The 25461-nt window shown below is 48.3% G+C and overlaps 1 protein-coding gene across 4 annotated transcripts in view; it reads right to left on the reverse strand.

Moving 5' to 3' along the window:
• The window catches only part of smarcb1a (SWI/SNF related BAF chromatin remodeling complex subunit B1a), a 34439-nt gene extending 19202 nt beyond the window's left edge, over positions 1–15237 (reverse strand). For 2 of the 4 annotated variants that reach the window (XM_078421427.1, XM_078421425.1), the window contains exons 1-3: positions 15127–15234; positions 13359–13470; positions 1211–1319 (exon numbers count right to left, since the gene is read on the reverse strand). In XM_078421427.1, coding sequence (XP_078277553.1) covers positions 1211–1319; positions 13359–13470; positions 15127–15210 — 305 coding nt within the window. In that variant the 5' untranslated portion in view covers positions 15211–15234. Of the gene's footprint in view, positions 1–1210; positions 1341–13358; positions 13471–15126 lie in introns of all 4 variants that reach the window. The other 2 variants (XM_078421424.1, XM_078421426.1) reach the window with 2 other exon arrangements.
• Positions 15238–25461: the final 10224 nt, after the last annotated feature.

Consider the following 25461-nt stretch of genomic DNA (forward strand, 5'->3'; position numbering starts at 1 on the left):
CAACAACCAGTAAGCACCCACCTAACAGTAATGCAGGTCCCCTGAGCAATCTTTGGCTAACATGCCAATTTGTACTTTGAAAAATCAAAGTATTCGTGTACTTATATAGATCAGGCCTAGCCAACTGCCCAGAGAACATGCAATATTTTTCAAAGCTGACCTAAACCCAAGACACAGTTACAGGTGCCTTAGAGTTGGAGTCAGGCAGGCTCATAACAAAAAAAGACAATTCTCCAGGCAGACAATGAGCCAGGATGGGAAAGTGTAAGATACAAGGAATTGCAAGACGAATTATTTTTATTAGATATTTCTTTTACTGAGGCAGCTAAATGGAATAACATTGTGTGTGAATCAGTGTATTGCCCTGGGACATTGTACAAGATAATTCCCAAGGTACCTGATAGATCAGAAAGAAGATTTAATATGCTGTGCAAGAGAAAACCGATTAAGATGAGTGGTGAGATTTATGCCGCTGCTCTGTGAGCCACCAAAGACTCAATTGGCCAAATGGGATCTTTCCAAACCATAAGGAGTTATGGAGAAGACAATGCATGAGAAATTACTTGATCTAGGTAATGGGCTTTGTGTGTCTGTGCATGTATACTATACTAGGACAGTGTTAGACATTGACATCACCCGAGACAGAGCAGCATTCACTGTGTGCAAAAGTAAGACTATGCTTAGAACAAACAGTGCCTGAGATATAGAGTCATACAGCATGGAAACAGGCCCTTCAGCCCAACTTGCCTATACCAAACAACATGTCCCATCTAAACTAATCCCACCTGCTTGCATTTAGCCCATATCCCTCTAAACCGGCCCTATCCATGTACCTGTCTAAACGTTTCTTAAACGTTACGATAGTAACGTTTGATACATCATATGTGATGCATCAGTCTACAGTCTATTGGGATTGTGCTAGATCCAAACAAATCCCCAGAAAGAAATATGTAGGAACAACTGCAGATGTTGGCTCCAGCATTTTGTGTTTATCCCAGGATAGAAGTCAAGATTGGGTATGTGGTGTACGACAATATTATTGGATGACATCAGTATTTGAGAAAAGTCAATGTACCATATTGTGGTAGTGTTGGTGACAGCAACTGAGATGTTTCAGTCAAGGCTGCACCAAGATTGGAAGCAGATAATGTTTCAGATAGAGACTACCTGGGATAGTGATGGGGTAGACAATGTTAAATACCAGCTGTACCTGAGGTAGGAGGGGGGTTCCGTGCTGATTGAGATCGCCTTGTACTTCTCATCATTACCTTCCAGGATGTCTTCAACTTCCTCAGCCTTAAGAAGCGTTACACTGGTAGCTAAAGTGGTATAACCATGATCTGATCAATTAAAAAAACATAATATAAATACTTGAAATTCACCTTTTAATCTATAGCTCTAAGATTGAAAGTTTTGTAGAGATGGCTATTTCAATCCCTCAAATGTACTTAATGCCTTTTTTCAGTGACTCAGAATAAACAGCATATCCTACTTCAAGGTTCGAGGACTACAAAATGTGCAGCAGACAACAGTGACAATCTCTCTAATGTTCCCCTCCGCAAAACTCCCGTCTGTGAAGTGGTCTTTTGTTCCCTGGCAGCAGTGGATCACTGGCCAAGTGTAGCAGCAAAGTACTTGCAATTTCGGTGTCACAATTTACACAGAGAAAAGCTGCCACATTTCCACCAATTCATCTTAGTTGCCAATCTGTATCTGTGATATCATCTTACCCCATCCTTTCCTCACATCACCAAGTGCAGATCCACCATTCATGCCTTGTCACCTTTAACTTTCAGTTTGCCAGTGCATTCCTGGCCAGCTTCACTCATTCTAGTGATCCCACTTGCAAAAAGACCATGCACTTGACATGATTTGAAAATTCCCACTCTTGTTTCAAATCCTTTCACAGGCCTCCTCACTTCCAGTCTCCATCAATGATGCCAACCCTACACCCACCTAACTTTGCTGATGACACAAAAGATGATGGTGTTGTGGATAGCAAGAAAGGTTATCCAAGGCTCCAGCAGGATACAGATCAACTGTAAAGTTGGATGGAGCATCAGCTAATGGAACTTAATACCAATGTGCAAGGTGATGCATTTTGGGAAGTTAAATAGGGTAGGACCTACACTGTAAATAGTAGGGGACTAAAAATGTCGATGAACAGAGATACATTCTCGGATTCTCTGTCTCCATTGCATCTATTCTTAAGATGAGGTTTTCTGTTCCAGGATATCTGAAATGTCTTTTTTTTTTTAATGTGGATTCTCCTCGACTGTGGTTGATGCGAGTTCTCTTCTGCATCACTTCCATTTCCCCACATATTCTCTCACCCTGTCTCCCAGACAGAACAGGGGGAGAGTTCCCTTGGTGCTGGCCTTTCACCCTCCACATGATTCTTTGTAATTTCCACCAGCTGTAATGCAATCCCACCACGAGTCACATCTCGCCCCACCCTTTATTCCTCTCCATTCCTCCCATCATTACCCCCTACATCCGCAGGTGTAACACCTGCTCCTACACCTTCCTCCACCATCCAGGGACCTAAACAGCCCTTGCAGCTGAGGCAGAGATTCACATGCACCTCATCCAATCTTCTCCATTACAGACACAAGAAACTGCAGATGCTGGAATCTTCAGCAAAAATAAGTGTGTGAGAAGCTCAGCAGGTCAGGCAGCATCTGTGGAGGGAAATGGGCAGACAATGTTTTGGTTCAGGACCCTTCTTCAGAATTAGCTTTTTGCTTATCTGTTGCATTAGGTGCTTGCGATGTGACCGCCTCTAGGTCAGTGAGATTATGTACAAAGTAAGCAAATATTTTCTACAAAATTGCATTCTGTTGACCATGGACAACATGAACTTTCAGTTGCAAGCTATTCCAACTCTCCTTCCCATTCTCAACCGAGCTGCCTTAACTTGGCCATCTGCACTGCCAGGGTGAGACCAAACATACATGAGATGAAAAGCATCTCGTGTATTTGGGTAGTCTTAACCCGACATTAAGGTAATTGCGGAGACTTTAAACTAGTACGGTTGGGGGGAGGGACTCAAACACAGATAGCTAATAGGCAGTGTGTGAGGCAGGAGGCAGAAAAGGGAAACACTCAGACCCAATATGTAGGAGAGAAAGAAGTGAAAAGAAATAAACTGAGAATAAGAAATGATGGGTCCCTTAAATGTGTATATTTTAATGCTAGGAGCATTGTAAGAAAGGTGGATGAGCTTAGAGCCTGGATTGACATCTGGAAGTATGATGTTGTGGCGATCAGTGAAACATGGTTGCAGGAGGGTTGCGATTGGCAATTAAATATTCCAGGATTTCATTGTTTCAGATGTGATAGAATCGGAGGGGCAAGAGGTGGGGGTGTTGCATTGCTTGTCAGGGAGGATATCACAGCAGTGCTTTGGCAGGACAGACTAGAAGGCTCAATTAGGGAGGCTGTTTGGGTGGAACTCAGAAATGAGAAAGGTTTAGCGACACTTATAGGGGTGTATTATAGACCGCCAAATAGGGAACGAGAATTGGAAGAGCAAATATGTAAGGAGATAGCAGATATTAGTAGTAAGCACAGAGTAGTGATTGTGGGTGATTTCAATTTTCCGTATATAGACTGGGAATCACATTCTGTTAAAGGGCTGGATGGTTTGGAGTTTGTAAAATGTGTGCAGGATAGTTTTTTGCAGCAATTCGTAGAGGTACCTACCAGAGAAGGGGCAGTGTTGGACCTCCTGTTAGGAAATGAGACAGGTCAGGTGACGGAAGTATGTGTTGAGGAGCACTTTGGGTCTAGTGATCACAATGCCATTAGTTTCAATATAATTATGGAGAAGGTCAAATCTGGACCAAGGGTTGAGATTTTGGATTGGAGAAAGGCTAATTTTGAGGAGATGAGAAAGGATTTAAAAGGAGTGAAATGGAACTTTTTGTTTTATGAAAAGGATATAATAGAGAAATGGAGGATATTTAAAGGTGAAATTTTGAGAGTACAGAGTCTTTATGTCCCTGTTCGGTGGAAAAGAGAGAATAATAATTTGAAAGAGCCGTGGTTTTCCAGGGAAATTGGACACTTGGTTCGGAAAAAGAGGGAGATATACAATAAATATAAGCGGCAGGGAGTAAGTGAGGTTCTTGAGGAATATAAAGAATGTAAAAGGAATCTTAAGAAGGAAATTAGAAAAGCGAAAAAAAGATATGAGGCTGCTTTGGCAAGTAATGTAAAAGTAAACCCCAAGGGGTTCTACAGATATGTCGATAGCAAAAGGATAGCGAGGGATAAAATTGGTCCATTAGAGAGTCAGAGTGGACAGCTATGTGCTGAGTGTTGTGGATAGCAAGAAAGGTTATCCAAGGCTCCAGCAGGATACAGATCAACTGTAAAGTTGGATGGAGCATCAGCTAATGGAACTTAATACCAATGTGCAAGGTGATGCATTTTGGGAAGTTAAATAGGGTAGGACCTACACTGTAAATAGTAGGGGACTAAAAATGTCGATGAACAGAGATACATTCTCGGATTCTCTGTCTCCATTGCATCTATTCTTAAGATGAGGTTTTCTGTTCCAGGATATCTGAAATGTCTTTTTTTTTTTAATGTGGATTCTCCTCGACTGTGGTTGATGCGAGTTCTCTTCTGCATCACTTCCATTTCCCCACATATTCTCTCACCCTGTCTCCCAGACAGAACAGGGGGAGAGTTCCCTTGGTGCTGGCCTTTCACCCTCCACATGATTCTTTGTAATTTCCACCAGCTGTAATGCAATCCCACCACGAGTCACATCTCGCCCCACCCTTTATTCCTCTCCATTCCTCCCATCATTACCCCCTACATCCGCAGGTGTAACACCTGCTCCTACACCTTCCTCCACCATCCAGGGACCTAAACAGCCCTTGCAGCTGAGGCAGAGATTCACATGCACCTCATCCAATCTTCTCCATTACAGACACAAGAAACTGCAGATGCTGGAATCTTCAGCAAAAATAAGTGTGTGAGAAGCTCAGCAGGTCAGGCAGCATCTGTGGAGGGAAATGGGCAGACAATGTTTTGGTTCAGGACCCTTCTTCAGAATTAGCTTTTTGCTTATCTGTTGCATTAGGTGCTTGCGATGTGACCGCCTCTAGGTCAGTGAGATTATGTACAAAGTAAGCAAATATTTTCTACAAAATTGCATTCTGTTGACCATGGACAACATGAACTTTCAGTTGCAAGCTATTCCAACTCTCCTTCCCATTCTCAACCGAGCTGCCTTAACTTGGCCATCTGCACTGCCAGGGTGAGACCAAACATACATGAGATGAAAAGCATCTCGTGTATTTGGGTAGTCTTAACCCGACATTAAGGTAATTGCGGAGACTTTAAACTAGTACGGTTGGGGGGAGGGACTCAAACACAGATAGCTAATAGGCAGTGTGTGAGGCAGGAGGCAGAAAAGGGAAACACTCAGACCCAATATGTAGGAGAGAAAGAAGTGAAAAGAAATAAACTGAGAATAAGAAATGATGGGTCCCTTAAATGTGTATATTTTAATGCTAGGAGCATTGTAAGAAAGGTGGATGAGCTTAGAGCCTGGATTGACATCTGGAAGTATGATGTTGTGGCGATCAGTGAAACATGGTTGCAGGAGGGTTGCGATTGGCAATTAAATATTCCAGGATTTCATTGTTTCAGATGTGATAGAATCGGAGGGGCAAGAGGTGGGGGTGTTGCATTGCTTGTCAGGGAGGATATCACAGCAGTGCTTTGGCAGGACAGACTAGAAGGCTCAATTAGGGAGGCTGTTTGGGTGGAACTCAGAAATGAGAAAGGTTTAGCGACACTTATAGGGGTGTATTATAGACCGCCAAATAGGGAACGAGAATTGGAAGAGCAAATATGTAAGGAGATAGCAGATATTAGTAGTAAGCACAGAGTAGTGATTGTGGGTGATTTCAATTTTCCGTATATAGACTGGGAATCACATTCTGTTAAAGGGCTGGATGGTTTGGAGTTTGTAAAATGTGTGCAGGATAGTTTTTTGCAGCAATTCGTAGAGGTACCTACCAGAGAAGGGGCAGTGTTGGACCTCCTGTTAGGAAATGAGACAGGTCAGGTGACGGAAGTATGTGTTGAGGAGCACTTTGGGTCTAGTGATCACAATGCCATTAGTTTCAATATAATTATGGAGAAGGTCAAATCTGGACCAAGGGTTGAGATTTTGGATTGGAGAAAGGCTAATTTTGAGGAGATGAGAAAGGATTTAAAAGGAGTGAAATGGAACTTTTTGTTTTATGAAAAGGATATAATAGAGAAATGGAGGATATTTAAAGGTGAAATTTTGAGAGTACAGAGTCTTTATGTCCCTGTTCGGTGGAAAAGAGAGAATAATAATTTGAAAGAGCCGTGGTTTTCCAGGGAAATTGGACACTTGGTTCGGAAAAAGAGGGAGATATACAATAAATATAAGCGGCAGGGAGTAAGTGAGGTTCTTGAGGAATATAAAGAATGTAAAAGGAATCTTAAGAAGGAAATTAGAAAAGCGAAAAAAAGATATGAGGCTGCTTTGGCAAGTAATGTAAAAGTAAACCCCAAGGGGTTCTACAGATATGTCGATAGCAAAAGGATAGCGAGGGATAAAATTGGTCCATTAGAGAGTCAGAGTGGACAGCTATGTGCTGAGTGTTGTGGATAGCAAGAAAGGTTATCCAAGGCTCCAGCAGGATACAGATCAACTGTAAAGTTGGATGGAGCATCAGCTAATGGAACTTAATACCAATGTGCAAGGTGATGCATTTTGGGAAGTTAAATAGGGTAGGACCTACACTGTAAATAGTAGGGGACTAAAAATGTCGATGAACAGAGATACATTCTCGGATTCTCTGTCTCCATTGCATCTATTCTTAAGATGAGGTTTTCTGTTCCAGGATATCTGAAATGTCTTTTTTTTTTTAATGTGGATTCTCCTCGACTGTGGTTGATGCGAGTTCTCTTCTGCATCACTTCCATTTCCCCACATATTCTCTCACCCTGTCTCCCAGACAGAACAGGGGGAGAGTTCCCTTGGTGCTGGCCTTTCACCCTCCACATGATTCTTTGTAATTTCCACCAGCTGTAATGCAATCCCACCACGAGTCACATCTCGCCCCACCCTTTATTCCTCTCCATTCCTCCCATCATTACCCCCTACATCCGCAGGTGTAACACCTGCTCCTACACCTTCCTCCACCATCCAGGGACCTAAACAGCCCTTGCAGCTGAGGCAGAGATTCACATGCACCTCATCCAATCTTCTCCATTACAGACACAAGAAACTGCAGATGCTGGAATCTTCAGCAAAAATAAGTGTGTGAGAAGCTCAGCAGGTCAGGCAGCATCTGTGGAGGGAAATGGGCAGACAATGTTTTGGTTCAGGACCCTTCTTCAGAATTAGCTTTTTGCTTATCTGTTGCATTAGGTGCTTGCGATGTGACCGCCTCTAGGTCAGTGAGATTATGTACAAAGTAAGCAAATATTTTCTACAAAATTGCATTCTGTTGACCATGGACAACATGAACTTTCAGTTGCAAGCTATTCCAACTCTCCTTCCCATTCTCAACCGAGCTGCCTTAACTTGGCCATCTGCACTGCCAGGGTGAGACCAAACATACATGAGATGAAAAGCATCTCGTGTATTTGGGTAGTCTTAACCCGACATTAAGGTAATTGCGGAGACTTTAAACTAGTACGGTTGGGGGGAGGGACTCAAACACAGATAGCTAATAGGCAGTGTGTGAGGCAGGAGGCAGAAAAGGGAAACACTCAGACCCAATATGTAGGAGAGAAAGAAGTGAAAAGAAATAAACTGAGAATAAGAAATGATGGGTCCCTTAAATGTGTATATTTTAATGCTAGGAGCATTGTAAGAAAGGTGGATGAGCTTAGAGCCTGGATTGACATCTGGAAGTATGATGTTGTGGCGATCAGTGAAACATGGTTGCAGGAGGGTTGCGATTGGCAATTAAATATTCCAGGATTTCATTGTTTCAGATGTGATAGAATCGGAGGGGCAAGAGGTGGGGGTGTTGCATTGCTTGTCAGGGAGGATATCACAGCAGTGCTTTGGCAGGACAGACTAGAAGGCTCAATTAGGGAGGCTGTTTGGGTGGAACTCAGAAATGAGAAAGGTTTAGCGACACTTATAGGGGTGTATTATAGACCGCCAAATAGGGAACGAGAATTGGAAGAGCAAATATGTAAGGAGATAGCAGATATTAGTAGTAAGCACAGAGTAGTGATTGTGGGTGATTTCAATTTTCCGTATATAGACTGGGAATCACATTCTGTTAAAGGGCTGGATGGTTTGGAGTTTGTAAAATGTGTGCAGGATAGTTTTTTGCAGCAATTCGTAGAGGTACCTACCAGAGAAGGGGCAGTGTTGGACCTCCTGTTAGGAAATGAGACAGGTCAGGTGACGGAAGTATGTGTTGAGGAGCACTTTGGGTCTAGTGATCACAATGCCATTAGTTTCAATATAATTATGGAGAAGGTCAAATCTGGACCAAGGGTTGAGATTTTGGATTGGAGAAAGGCTAATTTTGAGGAGATGAGAAAGGATTTAAAAGGAGTGAAATGGAACTTTTTGTTTTATGAAAAGGATATAATAGAGAAATGGAGGATATTTAAAGGTGAAATTTTGAGAGTACAGAGTCTTTATGTCCCTGTTCGGTGGAAAAGAGAGAATAATAATTTGAAAGAGCCGTGGTTTTCCAGGGAAATTGGACACTTGGTTCGGAAAAAGAGGGAGATATACAATAAATATAAGCGGCAGGGAGTAAGTGAGGTTCTTGAGGAATATAAAGAATGTAAAAGGAATCTTAAGAAGGAAATTAGAAAAGCGAAAAAAAGATATGAGGCTGCTTTGGCAAGTAATGTAAAAGTAAACCCCAAGGGGTTCTACAGATATGTCGATAGCAAAAGGATAGCGAGGGATAAAATTGGTCCATTAGAGAGTCAGAGTGGACAGCTATGTGCTGAGCCGGAAGAAATGGGGGAGATATTAAACAATTTCTTTTCTTCGGTATTCACCGAGGAGAAGGATATTGAATTATGTGAGGTAAGCGAAACAAGTAGAGTAGTGAGGAGGTACGGACACTTTTGAAAAATATAAAAGTGGATAAGTCTCCAGGTCCTGATAGGATATTCCCTAGGACATTGAGGGAAGTTAGTGCAGAAATAGCAGGGGCTATGACGGAAATATTTCAAACGTCATTAGAAACGGGGATGGTGCCGGAAGATTGGCGCATTGCGCATGTTGTGCCTTTGTTTAAAAAAGGTTCTAAAAGTAAACCTAGCAATTATAGACCTGTTAGTTTGACGTCTGTGGTGGGAAAATTAATGGAAAAGATACTTAGGGACAATATATATAATTATTTGGATAAACAAGGCCTGATTAGAAACAGTCAACATGGATTTGTGCCTGGAAGGTCATGTTTGACTAATCTTCTTGAATTTTTTGAAGAGGTTACCAGGGAAATTGATAAGGGCAAGGCTGTGGATGTTGTCTATATGGACTTCAGTAAGGCATTTGACAAGGTTCCACATGGAAGGTTGATTAAGAAGGTTAAATCGTTGGGTATTAATAGTGAGGTTGCGAGATGGATTCAACAATGGCTGAATGGGAGATACCAGAGGGTAATGGTTGACAATTGTATGTCAGGCTGCATTTTGGTAGGACAAATCAAAATAGGACGTACAGGGTAAATGGTAGGGAATTGAGGAATGCAGTGGAACAGAGGGATCTGGGAATAACTGTGCATTGTTCCCTGAAGGTGGAATCTCATGTGGATAGGGTGGTGAAGAAGGCGTTTGGTATGCTTGCCTTTATAAATCAGAGCATCGAGTATAGAAGTTGGGATGTAATGTTAAAATTGTACAGGGCATTGGTGAGGCCGAATCTGGAGTATGGTGTGCAGTTCTGGTCGCCAAATTATAGGAAGGATGTCGACAAAATGGAGAGGGTACAGAGGAGATTTACTAGAATGTTGCCTGGGTTTCAGCACTTAAGCTACAGAGAGAGGTTGAACAGGTTGGGTCTTTATTCTTTGGAGCGTAGAATGTTGAGGGGGGACTTGATAGAGGTTTTTAAAATTTTGAGAGGGACGGACAGAGTTGACGTGCGTAGGCTTTTCCCTTTGAAAGTGGGGAAGATTCCAACAAGGGGACATAGCTTCAGAATTGAGGGACAAAAGTTTAGGGGTAACATGAGGGGTAACTTCTTTACTCAGAGGGTGGTGGCTGTATGGAATGGGCTTCTGGTGGAAGTGGTGGAGGCAGGCTCGATTTTATTATTTAAGAGTAAATTGGATAGGTATATGGATAAGAGGGGATTAGAGGGTTATGGTCTGAGTGCAGGTAGATGGGACTAGGTCAGGGAGAGTGGTCGGCGTGGACTGGTAGGGCCGAACGGGCCTGTTTCCGTGCTGTAGTTGTTATATGGTTATATGGTTATATGGTTATTAGGGCCATTGAATTCTCCAGTTTCAGATAACCCTCACATGTTTCTTTTCCCATCTTCCTCACACTGCCCCTCTTCCTTTTCTCTTCTTCTGCTCCAACAAGGTGCTCTTACTCCATCTCTCCTTTCCAAACTCCCTCCAATTACCCAGTTTCCTTTCTCTACCCTACTGTTCCCATCTGCCACCATCCCTCTCTTGTAGAAACATTAGCCATTCCTCAGCCCGCTTGCTCAGCTGATTGACAGTCTGCTGTAAAACAGCAAAGGGCCCAGCATTGATCACTGGTGCATACCACTCTACCCCTATTTGGGGGGGGGGGGGGCTTTAATACCCTCCTAGCAAGGTGATTATCCCTTTCATATTTCTCAGCTCCACCCATGTAACCTCACTGGACAAACCATCAGTAATGTCAATCAGTAAGGCTGTGACATTCTCCTTAACCAATAAAACAACTTCCCCATCTCTTTTAGTTGGTAAGATGGGTTGAGCAATGGCCGATGGAATTTAGTAAATGCAGGTAGGGCGGCGCAGAAGTGCAGCAGTATAGTTGCTGCCTTACAGCGCCAGACACCAGAGTTCGATTCGGACTACGGGTGCTCTCTGTACTGAGTTTGTATGTTCTCCCTGTGACTACATGGGTTTGCTCCGTGTGCTCCGGTTTCCTCCCACGTTCCAAAAACATGCAGGTTTGTAGGTTAATTGGCCTCTGTAAATTACCCCGAGTGTATAGAATAGATTCAGTGTACGGGTGATCGTCGGTCAGTGTGGACTAAGAGGGCTGAATGGCCTGTTTCCACAATGTATCTCTAAACTAAACTAAAATAAACAAGTAGTTCTGCTATAATGCGCGTTTCCATAACACAAATTGGATATAACACGACTGATGATAAAGGCAACACTATTTGTATCACACAAGCTGTATTGGTTATAACACCATTTATAACACCATAGTTACTTTGGAAACTGACAAGCAGAAAAAATCTCTTCGAAGAATAAGTCGCGAAAAAAACCCCGTTATCATGCAATCTCCCCACAGTAATCAGATATCATTATCTCAAGAAAGAACACAGTCTGCAAGTTTCACTGCACGAGGCCAACGGAAATTAACAAGCAACCACTTCTGTTGTCACTCGTGCAACCACTCTATGAAACAATGTAACATACAGCCTTTAGTATTTCAAGCTTGCGGCCAAAAAAATAAACATAGCTATAAAACATCTTTATTTTTGAAAATCCTGTATAAAAATAATTTTGATATCACGAGTCTGAAATTCACTTGCCTTATACTCGCTTTTTCCCATTGACACCATCTTGATACGCGATTGTTAATCATGGGTGGTGTCTTCGGAACACAACAATTGCATTACAGCAGAACTACCTGTGTGAGCGGATGGACTTTTGGAGAACAAATATGGGTAGGACATACACTTTGAATAGCAAGGCCTGGGGGAGTATTGAGGAACAGGTGTATGTTCAAGGATCCCTGACAGTGACAGCATAGGTAGCTATGGTGGTAAAGAAGCCATATGGGATACCTGTCTTCATTAGCAGGGGTAGAGCATTTAAAAGCAGGGGATAGACACAAAATGCTGAAGTAACTCAGCAGGATAGGCAGGACTTCAGCATTTTGTGTCTATCTTTAGTGTAAACCAGCATCTGCAGTTCCTTCCTGCACATAAGAACAGGGGGATCTTGGAACAACTTTATAGAGCATTGATTGGGCCACAGGTGGAGTACCACGTACGGTTCTGGACACCACAATATAGAAAGGACGTAAATTACAATGGAGAACATGCAGAGGAGATTCACCAGAAGGTTGCAATGCACATTAATATTGCAATGTTGGAATGGAATGTTTCAGTAATGTGGAAAGACTGAATGGGCTGTTTATTTTCTTTGGATCACAGTAAGAGAGTTTTACAAAATTATGGACGGGGTTCGAATGAGTGGTTCGTGCGCAACTTTACCATTTCGCAAAAGTATCCAAACGCTTGAGTCAAGAGCAAGTGGTGAGAGGTGTAGAGGGGTTCTGAAGAACTTTTACAATCAAAGGCTGATTGTCTGGAACACTGTCTGAGGGGTGTTAGAAGCAAGTATTCTTATAACATGAGAAGCTTCTACAAGAGCTCTGAAATCAGTAACATAAAGAAGGTTACGGGCAAAATGCAGGTAAATGGTTTGGTATTGATGGGCTTCTGATGGTTGGCATGGACAACGAGCCTGCTTCTTTGCTTTATGACGCTAACTACCTACCAAGATAATGAATCTACTGGCTGTAATAGCAGCAGTCAGATCACATCAGGAAGGATGTGGAGGCTCTGAAGAGGGCGCGGAAGCGGTTTATCAGGATACTGTCTGTATTAAAAGGTATTAGCTACAAGGAGAGGTTGAACAAACGTGGATTGCTTTCTCTGGGGGGGGTCAGAGGTTGAGGGGAGACCAGATAGAAGTTTATAACATTGAGAGTATAGATAAGGTAGATAGTCAGAATATTTTTCTTAAGATTGTCATATACGAGAGGGCATATGGTCAGATGGAGAATAGTGATAGTGGCATTTAAGACACACATTAATGTGCAGGATTATCCAGCATGTGCATTCATCGCATTTTGTGTCGGCCTTCGATTTAAACCAGCATCTGTAGTTCTTTCCTACACATAGAACTAGCTTGCTAGATTTCAGGGAGGACACTATTCTGCATAGAGTCAGTATCTTCAGGAGTTGGGGGGGGGGTGGGGGGTGGGTGAAGGACAATGGAGAGAATAAATAAAAATTGTAGCAAAGCTGTTCCAACCAGAACAACTCATTCCAGCTCTTTCAGCAACATTCACTGTAAAAGTCAGCATTTCAATACAACTACTGCTGTTGGCTGGAAGTATCACAGACCTACCATGTGAAGATGCTACGATTTTCTTCCTTTCTTCAACAGTGGCCAGTCGCCGACAAAGAGATGGATACCGCTTGTACAGGGAGCCCCTAAACATGCGCAGGTAGTTACCCACCTAAAACAGAGAGGAATTTAGCTCATCCATAAGCAAGGCAAGAATAAAGAGAAACAGACAGATCCGAAAGACTGTACACAAGCCCAAGATGTCCCGAGACAGGGGAGCGCGGGGGGCGGGTGCGCGGGGAGGGGTGCGCGGGGAGGGGAGCGCGGGGATGGGGAGCGTGAGGGAGGGGCATTCGGAGTGCGGGTGGGCGGGGGGCGCGGAGTGTGGGGGATGGGAGCGCGGGAGACGGGGTGCGCCGGGGGGCATGGGGGAGGGGGCGCAGGGGGAGGGGGAGCATTCGGGGGCGGGGAGAGGGGAGCGCGGGGGGAGGGGAGCACGGGGGGAAGGGAGCGCGGGGGAGGGGATCGCAGGGGGCAGGGGAAGGGAACGCAGGGGGCAGGGGAGGGAGCACGTGGGGGGCTCAAGCGCAGGGGGCGGGGAAAGGGAGCACAGGGGGGGAGCACAGGGGGTGGAGAGCGCAGGGGGGTAGGGGGGTCGGGGGGTGGAGAGAGCGGGGGGGTGGAGAGGGCGGGGGGGAGAGCGCAGGGGGGAGAGCGCGGGGGGGCTGGGGGGGAGATCGCGGGGGGGCTGGGGGGGGGGAGATCGCGGGGGGGCTGGGGGGGGGAGATCACGGGGGGGCTGGGGGGGGGGAGATCGCGGGGGGGCTGGGGGGGGGGAGATCGCGGGGGGGCTGGGGGGGGGGAGATCGCGGGGGGGCTGGGGGGGGGAGATCGCGGGGGGGGCTGGGGGGGGAGATCGCGGGGGGGGCTGGGGGGGGAGATCGCGGGGGGGCTGGGGGGGGGAGATCGCGGGGGGGCTGGGGGGGGGAGATCGCGGGGGGGCTGGGGGGGGGAGATCGCGGGGGGGCTGGGGGGGGGAGATCGCGGGGGGGCTGGGGGGGGGAGATCGCGGGGGGGCTGGGAGATCGCGGGGGGGCTGGGGGGGGGAGATCGCGGGGGGCTGGGGGGGGAGAGCGCGGGGGGGCTGGGGGGGAGAGCGCGGGGGGGCGGGGGGGGAGAGCGCGGGGGGGCTGGGGGGGAGAGCGCGGGGGGGCTGGGGGGGAGAGCGCGGGGGGGCTTGGGGGGAGAGCGCGGGGGGGCTGGGGGGGAGAGCGCGGGGGGCTGGGGGGGAGAGCGCGGGGGGCTGGGGGGGAGAGCGCGGGAGGGCTGGGGGGGAGAGCGCGGGAGGGCTGGGGGGGAGAGCGCGGGAGGGCTGGGGGGGAGAGCGCGGGAGGGCTGGGGGGGAGAGCGCGGGAGGGCTGGGGGAGAGCGCGGAGGGGCTGGGGGGGAGAGCGCGGAGGGGCTGGGGGGGAGAGCGCTGGGGGCTGGGGGGGAGAGTACAGGGGAGGGCGGGGGGGGAGAGCGCGGGGGTGGGGGGGGAGAACGGGTGGGTGGGTGGGGGGGGGAGTGGGTGGGGGAAGGAGTGAGTGGGAGGAAGGAGTGAGTGGGGGGTGGGGGAAGGTGGGAAGCAGGGGGTGTGGTGAAGGAGGGGTTTGGGGGGAGGGGGAAGGAGTGCGTGAGGGAGGAGTGAGTGCGGTTGCATTGAATGGGCGGCGGTGGATGGGAGTGAATGAGAAGGGGGCGAGTGGAGGAAGGGAGGGCAGGGGCAGTGTGAGGGAAGGACGGTGTTGGTCGGTGTCGGAGCGGCATGCCCGAGCCTCGCACTCACCTCCGAGCCGATCATGTACCACTCGCCCGCCTCCTCCAGCTGGAACTTCACCGGCTTCTGCCCGAACGTTTTGTTCAACGCCATCTTCCCTGCGCGCTCACTGGCGCGCATGCGCCAAGGCGCACGAGCTCAACAGAGGCCGGGGGGACACAACACTCGGACGCACACACACCCGGGGGGCGCACACACACACACACACACCCGGGGGGCGCACACACACACACACACCCGGGGGGCGCACACACACACACACCCGGGGGGCGCACACACACACACACACCCGGGGGGCGCACACACACACACCCGGGGGGCGCGCGCGCACACACACACACACACACACACACCCGGGGAACGCACACACACACACCTGGGGGGCGCACACACACCCGGGGGCACACACACACACACCTGGGTGCACATACACACACACCCGGCGAACGCACACACACACCTGGGGGGCGCACACACACCCGGGGGCACACACACACACACCCGGGGGCACATACACACACACCCGGGGAACGCACACCCGGGGGCGCACACACACACACCCGGGGGCACATACACACACACCCGGGGAACGCACACCCGGGGGCACATACACACACACCCGGGGGCACATACACACACACCCGGGGAACGCACACCCGGGGGCGCACACACACACCCGGGGGGCGCACACACACACACCCGGGAGCACATACACACACATACACACCCGGGGGCACACACACACACACACACACCCGGGGGCATATACACACACACCCGGGGAACGCACACACACACCCGGGGGCACACACCTGGGGGGCGCACACACACCCGGGGGCACACACACGCACCCGGGGGGCGCACACACACACCCGGGGGGTGCGCACACTCACACACACACACCCGGGGGCACACACACACACGAGGGCACACACACACCCGGGGGCACACACACCCGGGGGCACACACACACACCCGGGGAACGCACACACACCTGGGGGGCGCACACACACACACACACACCTGGGTGCACATACACACACACCCGGGGGCACACACACACACACACCTGGGTGCACATACACACACACCCGGGGGCACATACACACACACCCGGCGAACGCGCACACACACACCTGGGGGGCGCACACACACACCCGGGGGCACACACACACACCCGGGGGCACATACACACACACCCGGGGAACGCACACCCGGGGGCGCACACACACACCCGGGGGGCGCACACACACACACCCGGGAGCACATACACACACATACACACCCGGGGGCGCACACACACACACACCCGGGGGCATATACACACACACCCGGGGGCATATACACACACACCCGGGGAACGCACACACACACCCGGGGGCACACACCTGGGGGGCGCACACACACCCGGGGGCACACACACGCACCCGGGGGGCGCACACACACACCCGGGGGGTGCGCACACTCACACACACACACCCGGGGGCACACACACACACGAGGGCACACACACACCCGGGGGCACACACACCCGGGGGCATATACACACACACCCGCGGGCACACACCTGGGCGGCGCACACACACCCGGGGGCACACACACACACACACACACCCGGGGGCACACACCTGGGGGGCGCACACACACCCGGGGGCACACACACGCACCCGGGGGCACACACCCACCCGGGGGGCGCACACACACCCGGGGGCACACACACACACACCCGGGGGCACACACACACCCGGGGGGCGCACACACACACACACCCGGGGGCACACACACGCACCCGGGGGCACACACACACACCCGGGGGGCGCACACAACACACCCGGGGGGTGCGCACACTCACACACACACCCGGGGGCACACACACACACGAGGGCACACACACCTGGGGGGCGCACACGCACACCCGGGGGCACACACACACACACACCCGGGGCGCGCACACACCCGGGGGGGCGCACACACACACACACACCCGGGGGGCACACACACGCACCCGGGGGCACACACTCACACCCGGGGGGCGCACACTCACACACACACACCCGGGGCACATGCACACACGAGGGCACACACACACCCGGGGGGCGCACACGTGCACCCGGGGGGCGCACACGCGCACCCGGGGGCACACACACACACACCCGGGGGCACACACACACACCCGGGGGCGCACACACACCCGGGGGGCGCACACACACACACACCCGGGGGCACACACACACCCGGGGGGCACACACACGCACCCGAGGGCACACACACACACCCGGGGGCACACTCACACCCGGGGGGCGCACACTCACACACACACCCGGGGGGTGCGCACACTCACACACACACCCGGGGGCACACACACACACACCCGGGGGGCACGCACACACCCGGGGTCACACACACCCACACCCGGACACATGCACAACACCCGGGGGGCACACCCACACACACCCGGGGGGGGCCACACACACACCCGGGGGGGCCCACACACACACCCGGGGGGCACACACACACCCGGACACATGCACAACACCCGGGGGGCACACACACACCCCCGGGGGGCACACACACCCCGGACACACATACACACCCGGGGGCACACACATTTGGCTGCACACACACACGGCTGCACACACACACACCCGGGGGGCACACACACACACTCGGCTGCACATACACCCGGGGGGCACACACACTCGGCTGCACACACAACACACCCGGACATACGCACACACACAACACCCGGGGAACACACACAGCACCCGGGGGCACACACACACCCGAGGAACACACACAACACCCGGGGGCACACACACACACATCCGGGACACACCACACACATGAAAACATATAAAATAGGTGCAGTAGTAGGCTATTCAGCCCTTCGAGCCAGCACCGCCATTCAATATGATCATGGCTGATCATCCAAAATCAGTACCCCGCTCCGGCTTTTTCTGCTGCACAACCGCCAGCAGCTGGCCTATCTCGTGCAGGTTTCACTCGCGTGGCTACTGGTTGCAAGAGGTTATTAAAATTTTTATATGGGCAAGTTTGGTGAGATGATCCATGTCCAAGTTAGCGAGCTGTGACTTGAAGACTGACAAGGTTGGTGCACATCTGGTGGTGTCGGGGAGGATGTTCCACTCTGGGGTAGTCCATGGATATAGTGACTGTAGGTAGCAATTTTTGTTTGCTCTAATTCTAGTATAAATGAAGTGACCTGAGAACTCTCTTGTAAATTTCTGAGTATTGGATTGAATGAAGTGAGATATGTTACTGGGGATGATGCCATGAATCACTTTGTAGACAGTACATAAGCGGGCTTTGGTGCGTCTTGACTCCAGCGACTCCCAGTCAAGGCGATTTAACATATCGGAGACGCTTGACTGTCTTGAGTAGTCGTCACAAACAAACCGTGCTGCACGCCTCTGAACCTTGTCAAGGGTGTCAATGTTATTTTTCTGGTGAGGGTCCTATATTGTGTGGCAATATTCCAACATTTGTCAGACAAGTGTTTTGTACACTACCTCCTTTGTTGGTTTGTCACGACCGGATAAATTTCTCCAGAGAAGGCCCAAAGTTCTGTTAGCTTTTGTGGCAATCTGGTTTATGTGTCTGTTCCAGGCCAGGCCAGATGTGTCTGTTCAAGGCTAGGCCAGATGTGAGTTCAACTCCCAGGTATGGGTGGTGATCAACTTCTTTAAGCAGGTTGTCTCCCATCTTGTACAGGTTTATGATCAGCTTGACTTTATGAGTAACTCTCATGGAAAAGCATTTGGTGTAATTGAAACCCATTTGCCAAATGGTTTCCCAATTGCAAAAATAGTTTATGTCATTTTGAAGAACCTTGGCATCTTCAGCAGCTTTGATCTCTCGATACACAATAAAGTCATCTGCAAAAAGTCTCACTCTCGAAGACAGGTTGTCAGGCAGATTGTTCATGTAGATCAAGAACAGCAAGGGTCCCAACGTTTCCTGTGGCACGCCAGACTCAACTGGAGATTGTTGTGATGACTCACCATCTACTACAACCTTTTGATGTAGTTTGGTGCGGAATGAATCAATCCAGCAGTAGATGTTATTTTGGATGCCAACGTGGTGAAGCTTAGCTATCAACCTACGGTGGGGAATGGTGTTGAAGGCCTTGCTAAAGTCCATTATAATAAGATCAGCCTGCCCACTGTTATCAAGGATTGTTTGCAGATCATTAACCAGGACAGAGAGCGGGGTCTCGCATGTCCTGCCTTTGCAGAATCCATGCTGCTGGTCAGCTGGCATATTGTGTATTTCAAAATGCCTCATAACATGGCCATGAATAATATGTTCAAAGAGTTTGCAGACAATTGAAGTCAAGGATACCGGACGACAATTGGCTGGATTTGAGCGGTCGTTCTGTTTGTAAATTGGAGAGATGTTTGCATTACGCCAATCACTCGGTAGTTCTCCAGTAGAAATTGATTTCTGGAATAATATCTGGAGGATTGGAGCAATGCTTGAAGAACATGATTTCAAAACTCTGGCAGTTAAGCCGTCTGGGCCACAGGCTTTATGAGGATTCAATTCAGACAAAAGCTTTTCAGCTCCCTCTGGTGATGAGCAAGTCACCAATATCTGGAATGCTACTAGGGCCAAGATCTGGATAATCAAATTGTTTTTCTCTGGTAAAAACCGAGCAAAACTGACGACCAAGAGCTTTGGTTTTATCCTTTGCAGCTGAAATGATGGTATTGTGAATGTGTAACGGTGAAACTCCACAGACTTCCTTTTGCTTGGATTTTATGAAGTTCCAGAATGGCCGGGTGTTTGCGGTCTTGAGGCTACCACCAATAACATTTTGGATGTAGGATTTATGAGCAATACGAATCTTCCTGTCAATGTGCCTGCAAAGTTGTCTAAAACTAGCCCAGCAAGCAGCAGAGTCTTTTTTTTTTGTTGCATTATTATATAGACGTTTCTTTCTGTTAATGTCTCTATGGAACTGTTGACCCATGGGTAAGAAAAGCGACTGGAGCTCATCTTAGAAGGGATATGAACTAAGGAGAGCACTTTTAAAAGAGGTATATAATTCTTCAGTTGAGTTACTTTTAATCAAGTTATCAGTCAAATTGTCACAAAACTTTCCCATATCACTATCAACTCCTGCAAAGTTGGCTTTTGCATACAGGTAAACTTTGCGCCTTGGTGGTCTGGTGATCTTAGGTTTCAAAACCGCTCCAACGCCAACCATTTCATGGTCGCTGATATCACATTGGACATTAACAAAGTCTGCAGCAGCAGGGGTGTTGGTAAGGCACAAGTTGAGAATATTACTCTCTCTAGTAGTCTTTTTTACACGCTGGTGGAGATTGTGATCATTAAAGATGTCTATCAAAAACTTACTGATGGCAAGGTGTTGACCACAAGGTTTAAAGGCTACGGTTTCCCAATCGATGTCAGGTACATTAAAATCGCCCAGTTTTCCCCATGTCCCCTGATTCCCTTAGCCCTAAGAGCTAAATCTAATTCTCTCTTGAAAATATCCAGTGAATTGGCCTCCACTGTCTTCTGTGGCAGAGAATTCCACAAATTCACAACTCACTGGGTATAAAAGTTTTTTTCTCATCTCAGTCCTAAATGGCCTACCCCTCATTCTTAAACTGTGACTCCTGGTTCTAGACTCCCCCAACATCGGGGACATTTTTCCTGCATCTAGCCTTCCCAATCTTCCAAGAATTTTTATATGTTTCTATAAGATCCCCTCTCATCCTTCTAAATTCCAGCGAATTCAAGCCCAGTCAACCCATTCTTTCAAAATTCGTCAGTGCATCCATCCCGGGAATTAACCTGGTGAACCGAAGGTATCCTACGCTGCTCTCCCTCAATAGCAATAATGTCCTTCCTCAAATTAGGAGACCAAAACTACACACAATACTCCAGGTGCGGTCTCACCAGGCCCCTATACAACTGCAGTAGGACCTCCTTGCTCCTACATTCAAATCCTCTCGCAATGAAGGCCAACATGCCATTGGCTTTCTTCACTGCCTGCTGTCCCTGCATGCTTACTTTCAGTGACTGATGTACAAGCACACCCAGGTCTAGTTGCACCTCCCCTTCTCCTAATCTGACACCATTCAGATACAGCAGTTTGAAGAAGTGTCTCGACCCAAAGCATCACCCATTCCTTCTCTCCCCCAAAGCATCACCCATTCCTTCTCTCCCGAGATGCTGCCTGACTCGTTGAGTTACTCCAGCATTTTTTTGTCTACCTTCGATTTAAACCAGCATCTGCAGTTCTTTCCTACACCATTCAGATAATAATCTGCCTTCCTGTTCTTGCCACCAAAGTGGATAACCTCACATTTATCCACATTAAACTGCATCTGCCATGCATCTCCCCACTCACTCAACCTATCCAAGTCACCCAGCGGCCTCATAGCATCTTCCTCGCAGCTCACACTGCCACCCAGTTTTGTGTCATCCGCAAACTAAGAGAAGTTACATTTAATTCCCTCGTTACACACCCGGGGTACACACATTCCCGGTACACACACCCGGGATGCAAACACACACCCGGGGACACACACACACACCAGGGACACACACACGGGACACACACACCCAGGGGGAACATAGACTCGAGTGACACACGCACTCGGGACACACACACACTCGAGGGGGGACACACACTTGGGGGGCACAGGTTTGGACAGAAGATGGCCCTGGTAATGCTGGGCTGGACGGAATACAGAATCGGGGGAGACGGGACTGGCTGGCTGGAACACAGGTTCGAGCGGAACACAAACCCAGAGGACCGGGAGTGAAGAAGGATCTCAATTCGGAATGTCTCCAGAGACGCCGCCTGAGCCGCTGAGTTACTCCGGCTTTTGCGTCTATGTCCGAACTATAAGTATTTGGCTGGACCGAACTCGCAATCACCTTCACGGGCGACACAGAAGCGGCCGGATCACAGCATCGGGAACTCATGATCATCCCGTGACTCATCGTCACTCTCGTACACTCACTATCCTCGCCCCACACACAGTACTAATGAGACATCGGCCGTCCATTTCCCTGTATAGATGCTGCCTGACCCGCTGTTATAGTGGAATCAAGGGATATGGGGAGAAGGCAGGCACGGGGTATTGATTGGGGACGATGAATGGCGATGCTGGCTCGAAGGGCCGAATGGCCTCCTCCTGCATCTATTTTCTATGTTTCTATGTTCGTCTAGCACGTAAAGAGGCGTAAATCTTTGTAGCGATAAGACGATGATTAAAAAAAAGGGTCAAAATGCAGACATATTCTTTATAAACTATCTTTGTAGTATTAAATACTTATGAATATATTAACATTATATGGGATCATAGAGAACATGAGAGTAAAGAGAGGCATCTAGAAATAGTTACGAGAAACAGGATGAAGGTAGTTGGAGTATGAAATTCAACTAACAACTTTCACACAGAATACAGTGAACTCACAGCTGAAAGAAAAACAGGCTTCCTTATCTGATTAGAATGTTGGGTTTGTACCCATATCTCTACGCAAGCTGAAAAAGGTATCCCTTTGCGAGATCAGGATGGGTTCCAACCAAATTATAATCGGACACGTATGCCTCCATTTTTGCAACTGATTAATGAGAGAAAATATTAAAATCCTTTCTTTCTATGTGTGTTGATCATAAAGAACTGTGGAAGAAAATATTAAAATAATTTCTTACTTAATTTTGAGTGGAATTGAACAAGGTGACGAAAGGGTGTTTGGATGTGACAATTGACATCTCTTGTCAACCAGGTGTAGAAGAGGTTCGTGGGAATCGGCAAAGTAAGATTAGACGTATTACCTCTTGTCTAGGAATGTGTTGAAGGGTGGATGGTAAATGTAAACATGCAATAATAGATGGAGATTGTTTCTCTCAGCAGTGTGTTACAGTAGACCACCCGCGCCCCCTACCGCTAGTAGCGTAGATACGTTGCAGTAAATAGGAGCATATGATTGGCTCAGAGAGGGGATGGTGGTGCAGGCCGCCTAAAAGGTGAGATAAAATAATGTCAAGATGCCCTTGTATTGTTCACAAAATCCTGGAGTAACTCAGCAGGTCAGGCAGCATCTCGGGAGAGAAGGAGTGGGTGACGTTTCGGGTCGAGACCCTTCCCTTGTATTGTGTTTGACTTGTATTAACCATCTGTTGTTGAATAAGATTGACATAAACAAAAAGTATGTTCTAACCATTGAAATAATTGGTACCCTTGAAGTAATTGATATATTTTCGTATGGTGGTATCTAACAAAAACAAATGTTGTTTACTGCACAGTATAACTGTCGGCTAATTCTGCTGTGAAGTCAGAGAACTGGTGAGCAGTTAACTGCCGCCATCTCTCCATGATATCATGCAATAAAGTCTCTTGAAGCAAACCTGCAAAGTCTCTGGTTTTCATTTTCCTTTAATTTCCCTCTAAATTAATTTCTTTCACATGACTGTTACATGGATATGATGGGTTTGAGGGGATATGGGCCAAATGCAGGCAGGTGGGACCAGTGTAGATAAAGAGTGTTGGTTGGCATGGGCTAGAAGGGCCTGTTTTCACACAGTATGACTCTATAACTATGAGCTGTGATCTGTTGAGCTGTGGTGGGGATGAAGCTGGAAAATCTTTTACCCTTTGACAGAGACATAAAAGGCCCAATTTCTGGGATTCGATGCTTCACTTTGGGTCTCACCTATAGTATGGGACTATAAAACGTATTTCCTTATAGTTTATGAACATGAAACATTCGTGTCTAATCTGTGACTCCACTAACCTCAACTGATGTGTGAGATAGTTATCACTTCTTTCTGATGTGTGTGATTTTGTATTTGCCTTCAATGGGATAATTTCCTCTCCTGACCGTAGGGAAAGTACAGAGAAAAGATATGCAAGACTGGTTTCAGGGAAGGTGGGTTTGCCTTACGAGAGATTGAGTGAACTGTACTCTTTACAGTTTACAAACACGAGAGATCTTGGAACATACAAAATTCTGAAAGGGCTTCACAGACTGGATACAGAAAAGAGGTTTGACCTGATTGAGTTTAGGATTTTGAGGACACAATTTCAGAATAGGTGATTAAGAACTAAAATGAAGAGACATTTATTCATTTATAAAATAACAATGCTTTGGAATATACCTACCCCAGAGGGCAGAGATTTAAATGTTCTGCTAATACAAAGGCGAGATCATCAAGTTTCTGGATATTAAGAGCATCAAGTAAAATAGGGGTAGATGGTGCTGAGGTAGAAAAGCAGCCACAGGTATAATGAACGGCAGTGCAGGCTTGTAGAGCCTTAGTTTCTTATACTACACGATGAACACTGATTTTTTGGTACCCTCGGTTCCACAGCCGTTCTGCATTATGTTATTCCGGACCAACAGAGATCACATGATAATGAAATACATCCCTGGCCCACTAATGACACCCCTCCCATGTCTCCAAAGCACCATGGAGTGGCAGAAATCTAAATAAAACTATTATAAAAGGTAAACCCGACTGTGAATACCAGGTGGCACCGACGATGGCTGCCTCATCATAGGTCTGTCTCAATTTTTTCCTTCTTTGTGTTTAGTTTGTTGTAAAATGTATGTTTTAGTGTACTTTTAGTTTTGTATTATGGGAAACTTTTATCTCTGCTTGACGGAGATGCGACTTTTTCCATGTCGTATCTCCGTCTGCACTGCGGCCTAACATCGTGGAGCTGGCGGCCTCTGCTGGGGACCGACTTCGAGAGCTCCAACCGCGGGAGCTTGCGGGACTTAACATCATGGAGCTGGCGGTCCCTTTACCAAGGATCGACCTCGGGAGCTCCAACCACGGGAGCCTGCAGACAACATTGTGGAACTCGCGGTCCCTGGTTAGGGACCGACCGTGAGCTCCAAGTCGCAGGAGCTTTGACTGCCCCGACGCGGGAGCTTCGATCGCTGGCTGTGGGAGCTTCGATCCGACTGTGGATGGATCAACTCCCACGACTGCGGGAGAAAAATGAGGAACGAAGATAAGACTTTATTGCCTTCCATCACAGTGGGGAATGTGGAGGAGCCGCTTTGGTGGATGTTTATGTCAAATTTTATGTAGTTACGTGTCTTGTTGCTGTTTTGGCATGACTGTATGGCAAACAAATTCCTCATATGTTGCAAAACATACTTGGCTAATAAATTACGATTATGATTATTGGAACGACCTGCCGACTCGTCCCTGGCTCCCATCGTCTCCCTGGCTGTGTGCAGCCCCGGTTTCCGACCCCACTCCTAACTCGCAAGGTGCATCAGTCCCCCTCTTCACTCACCGCACGGTTGTTGTTGTTGTTGTAGCCCCAGCTTTATTCGGACCCC

This window comes from Rhinoraja longicauda, chromosome 25 (assembly GCF_053455715.1).
Source record: "Rhinoraja longicauda isolate Sanriku21f chromosome 25, sRhiLon1.1, whole genome shotgun sequence".
Classification (NCBI taxonomy): Eukaryota; Metazoa; Chordata; class Chondrichthyes; order Rajiformes; family Arhynchobatidae; genus Rhinoraja; species Rhinoraja longicauda.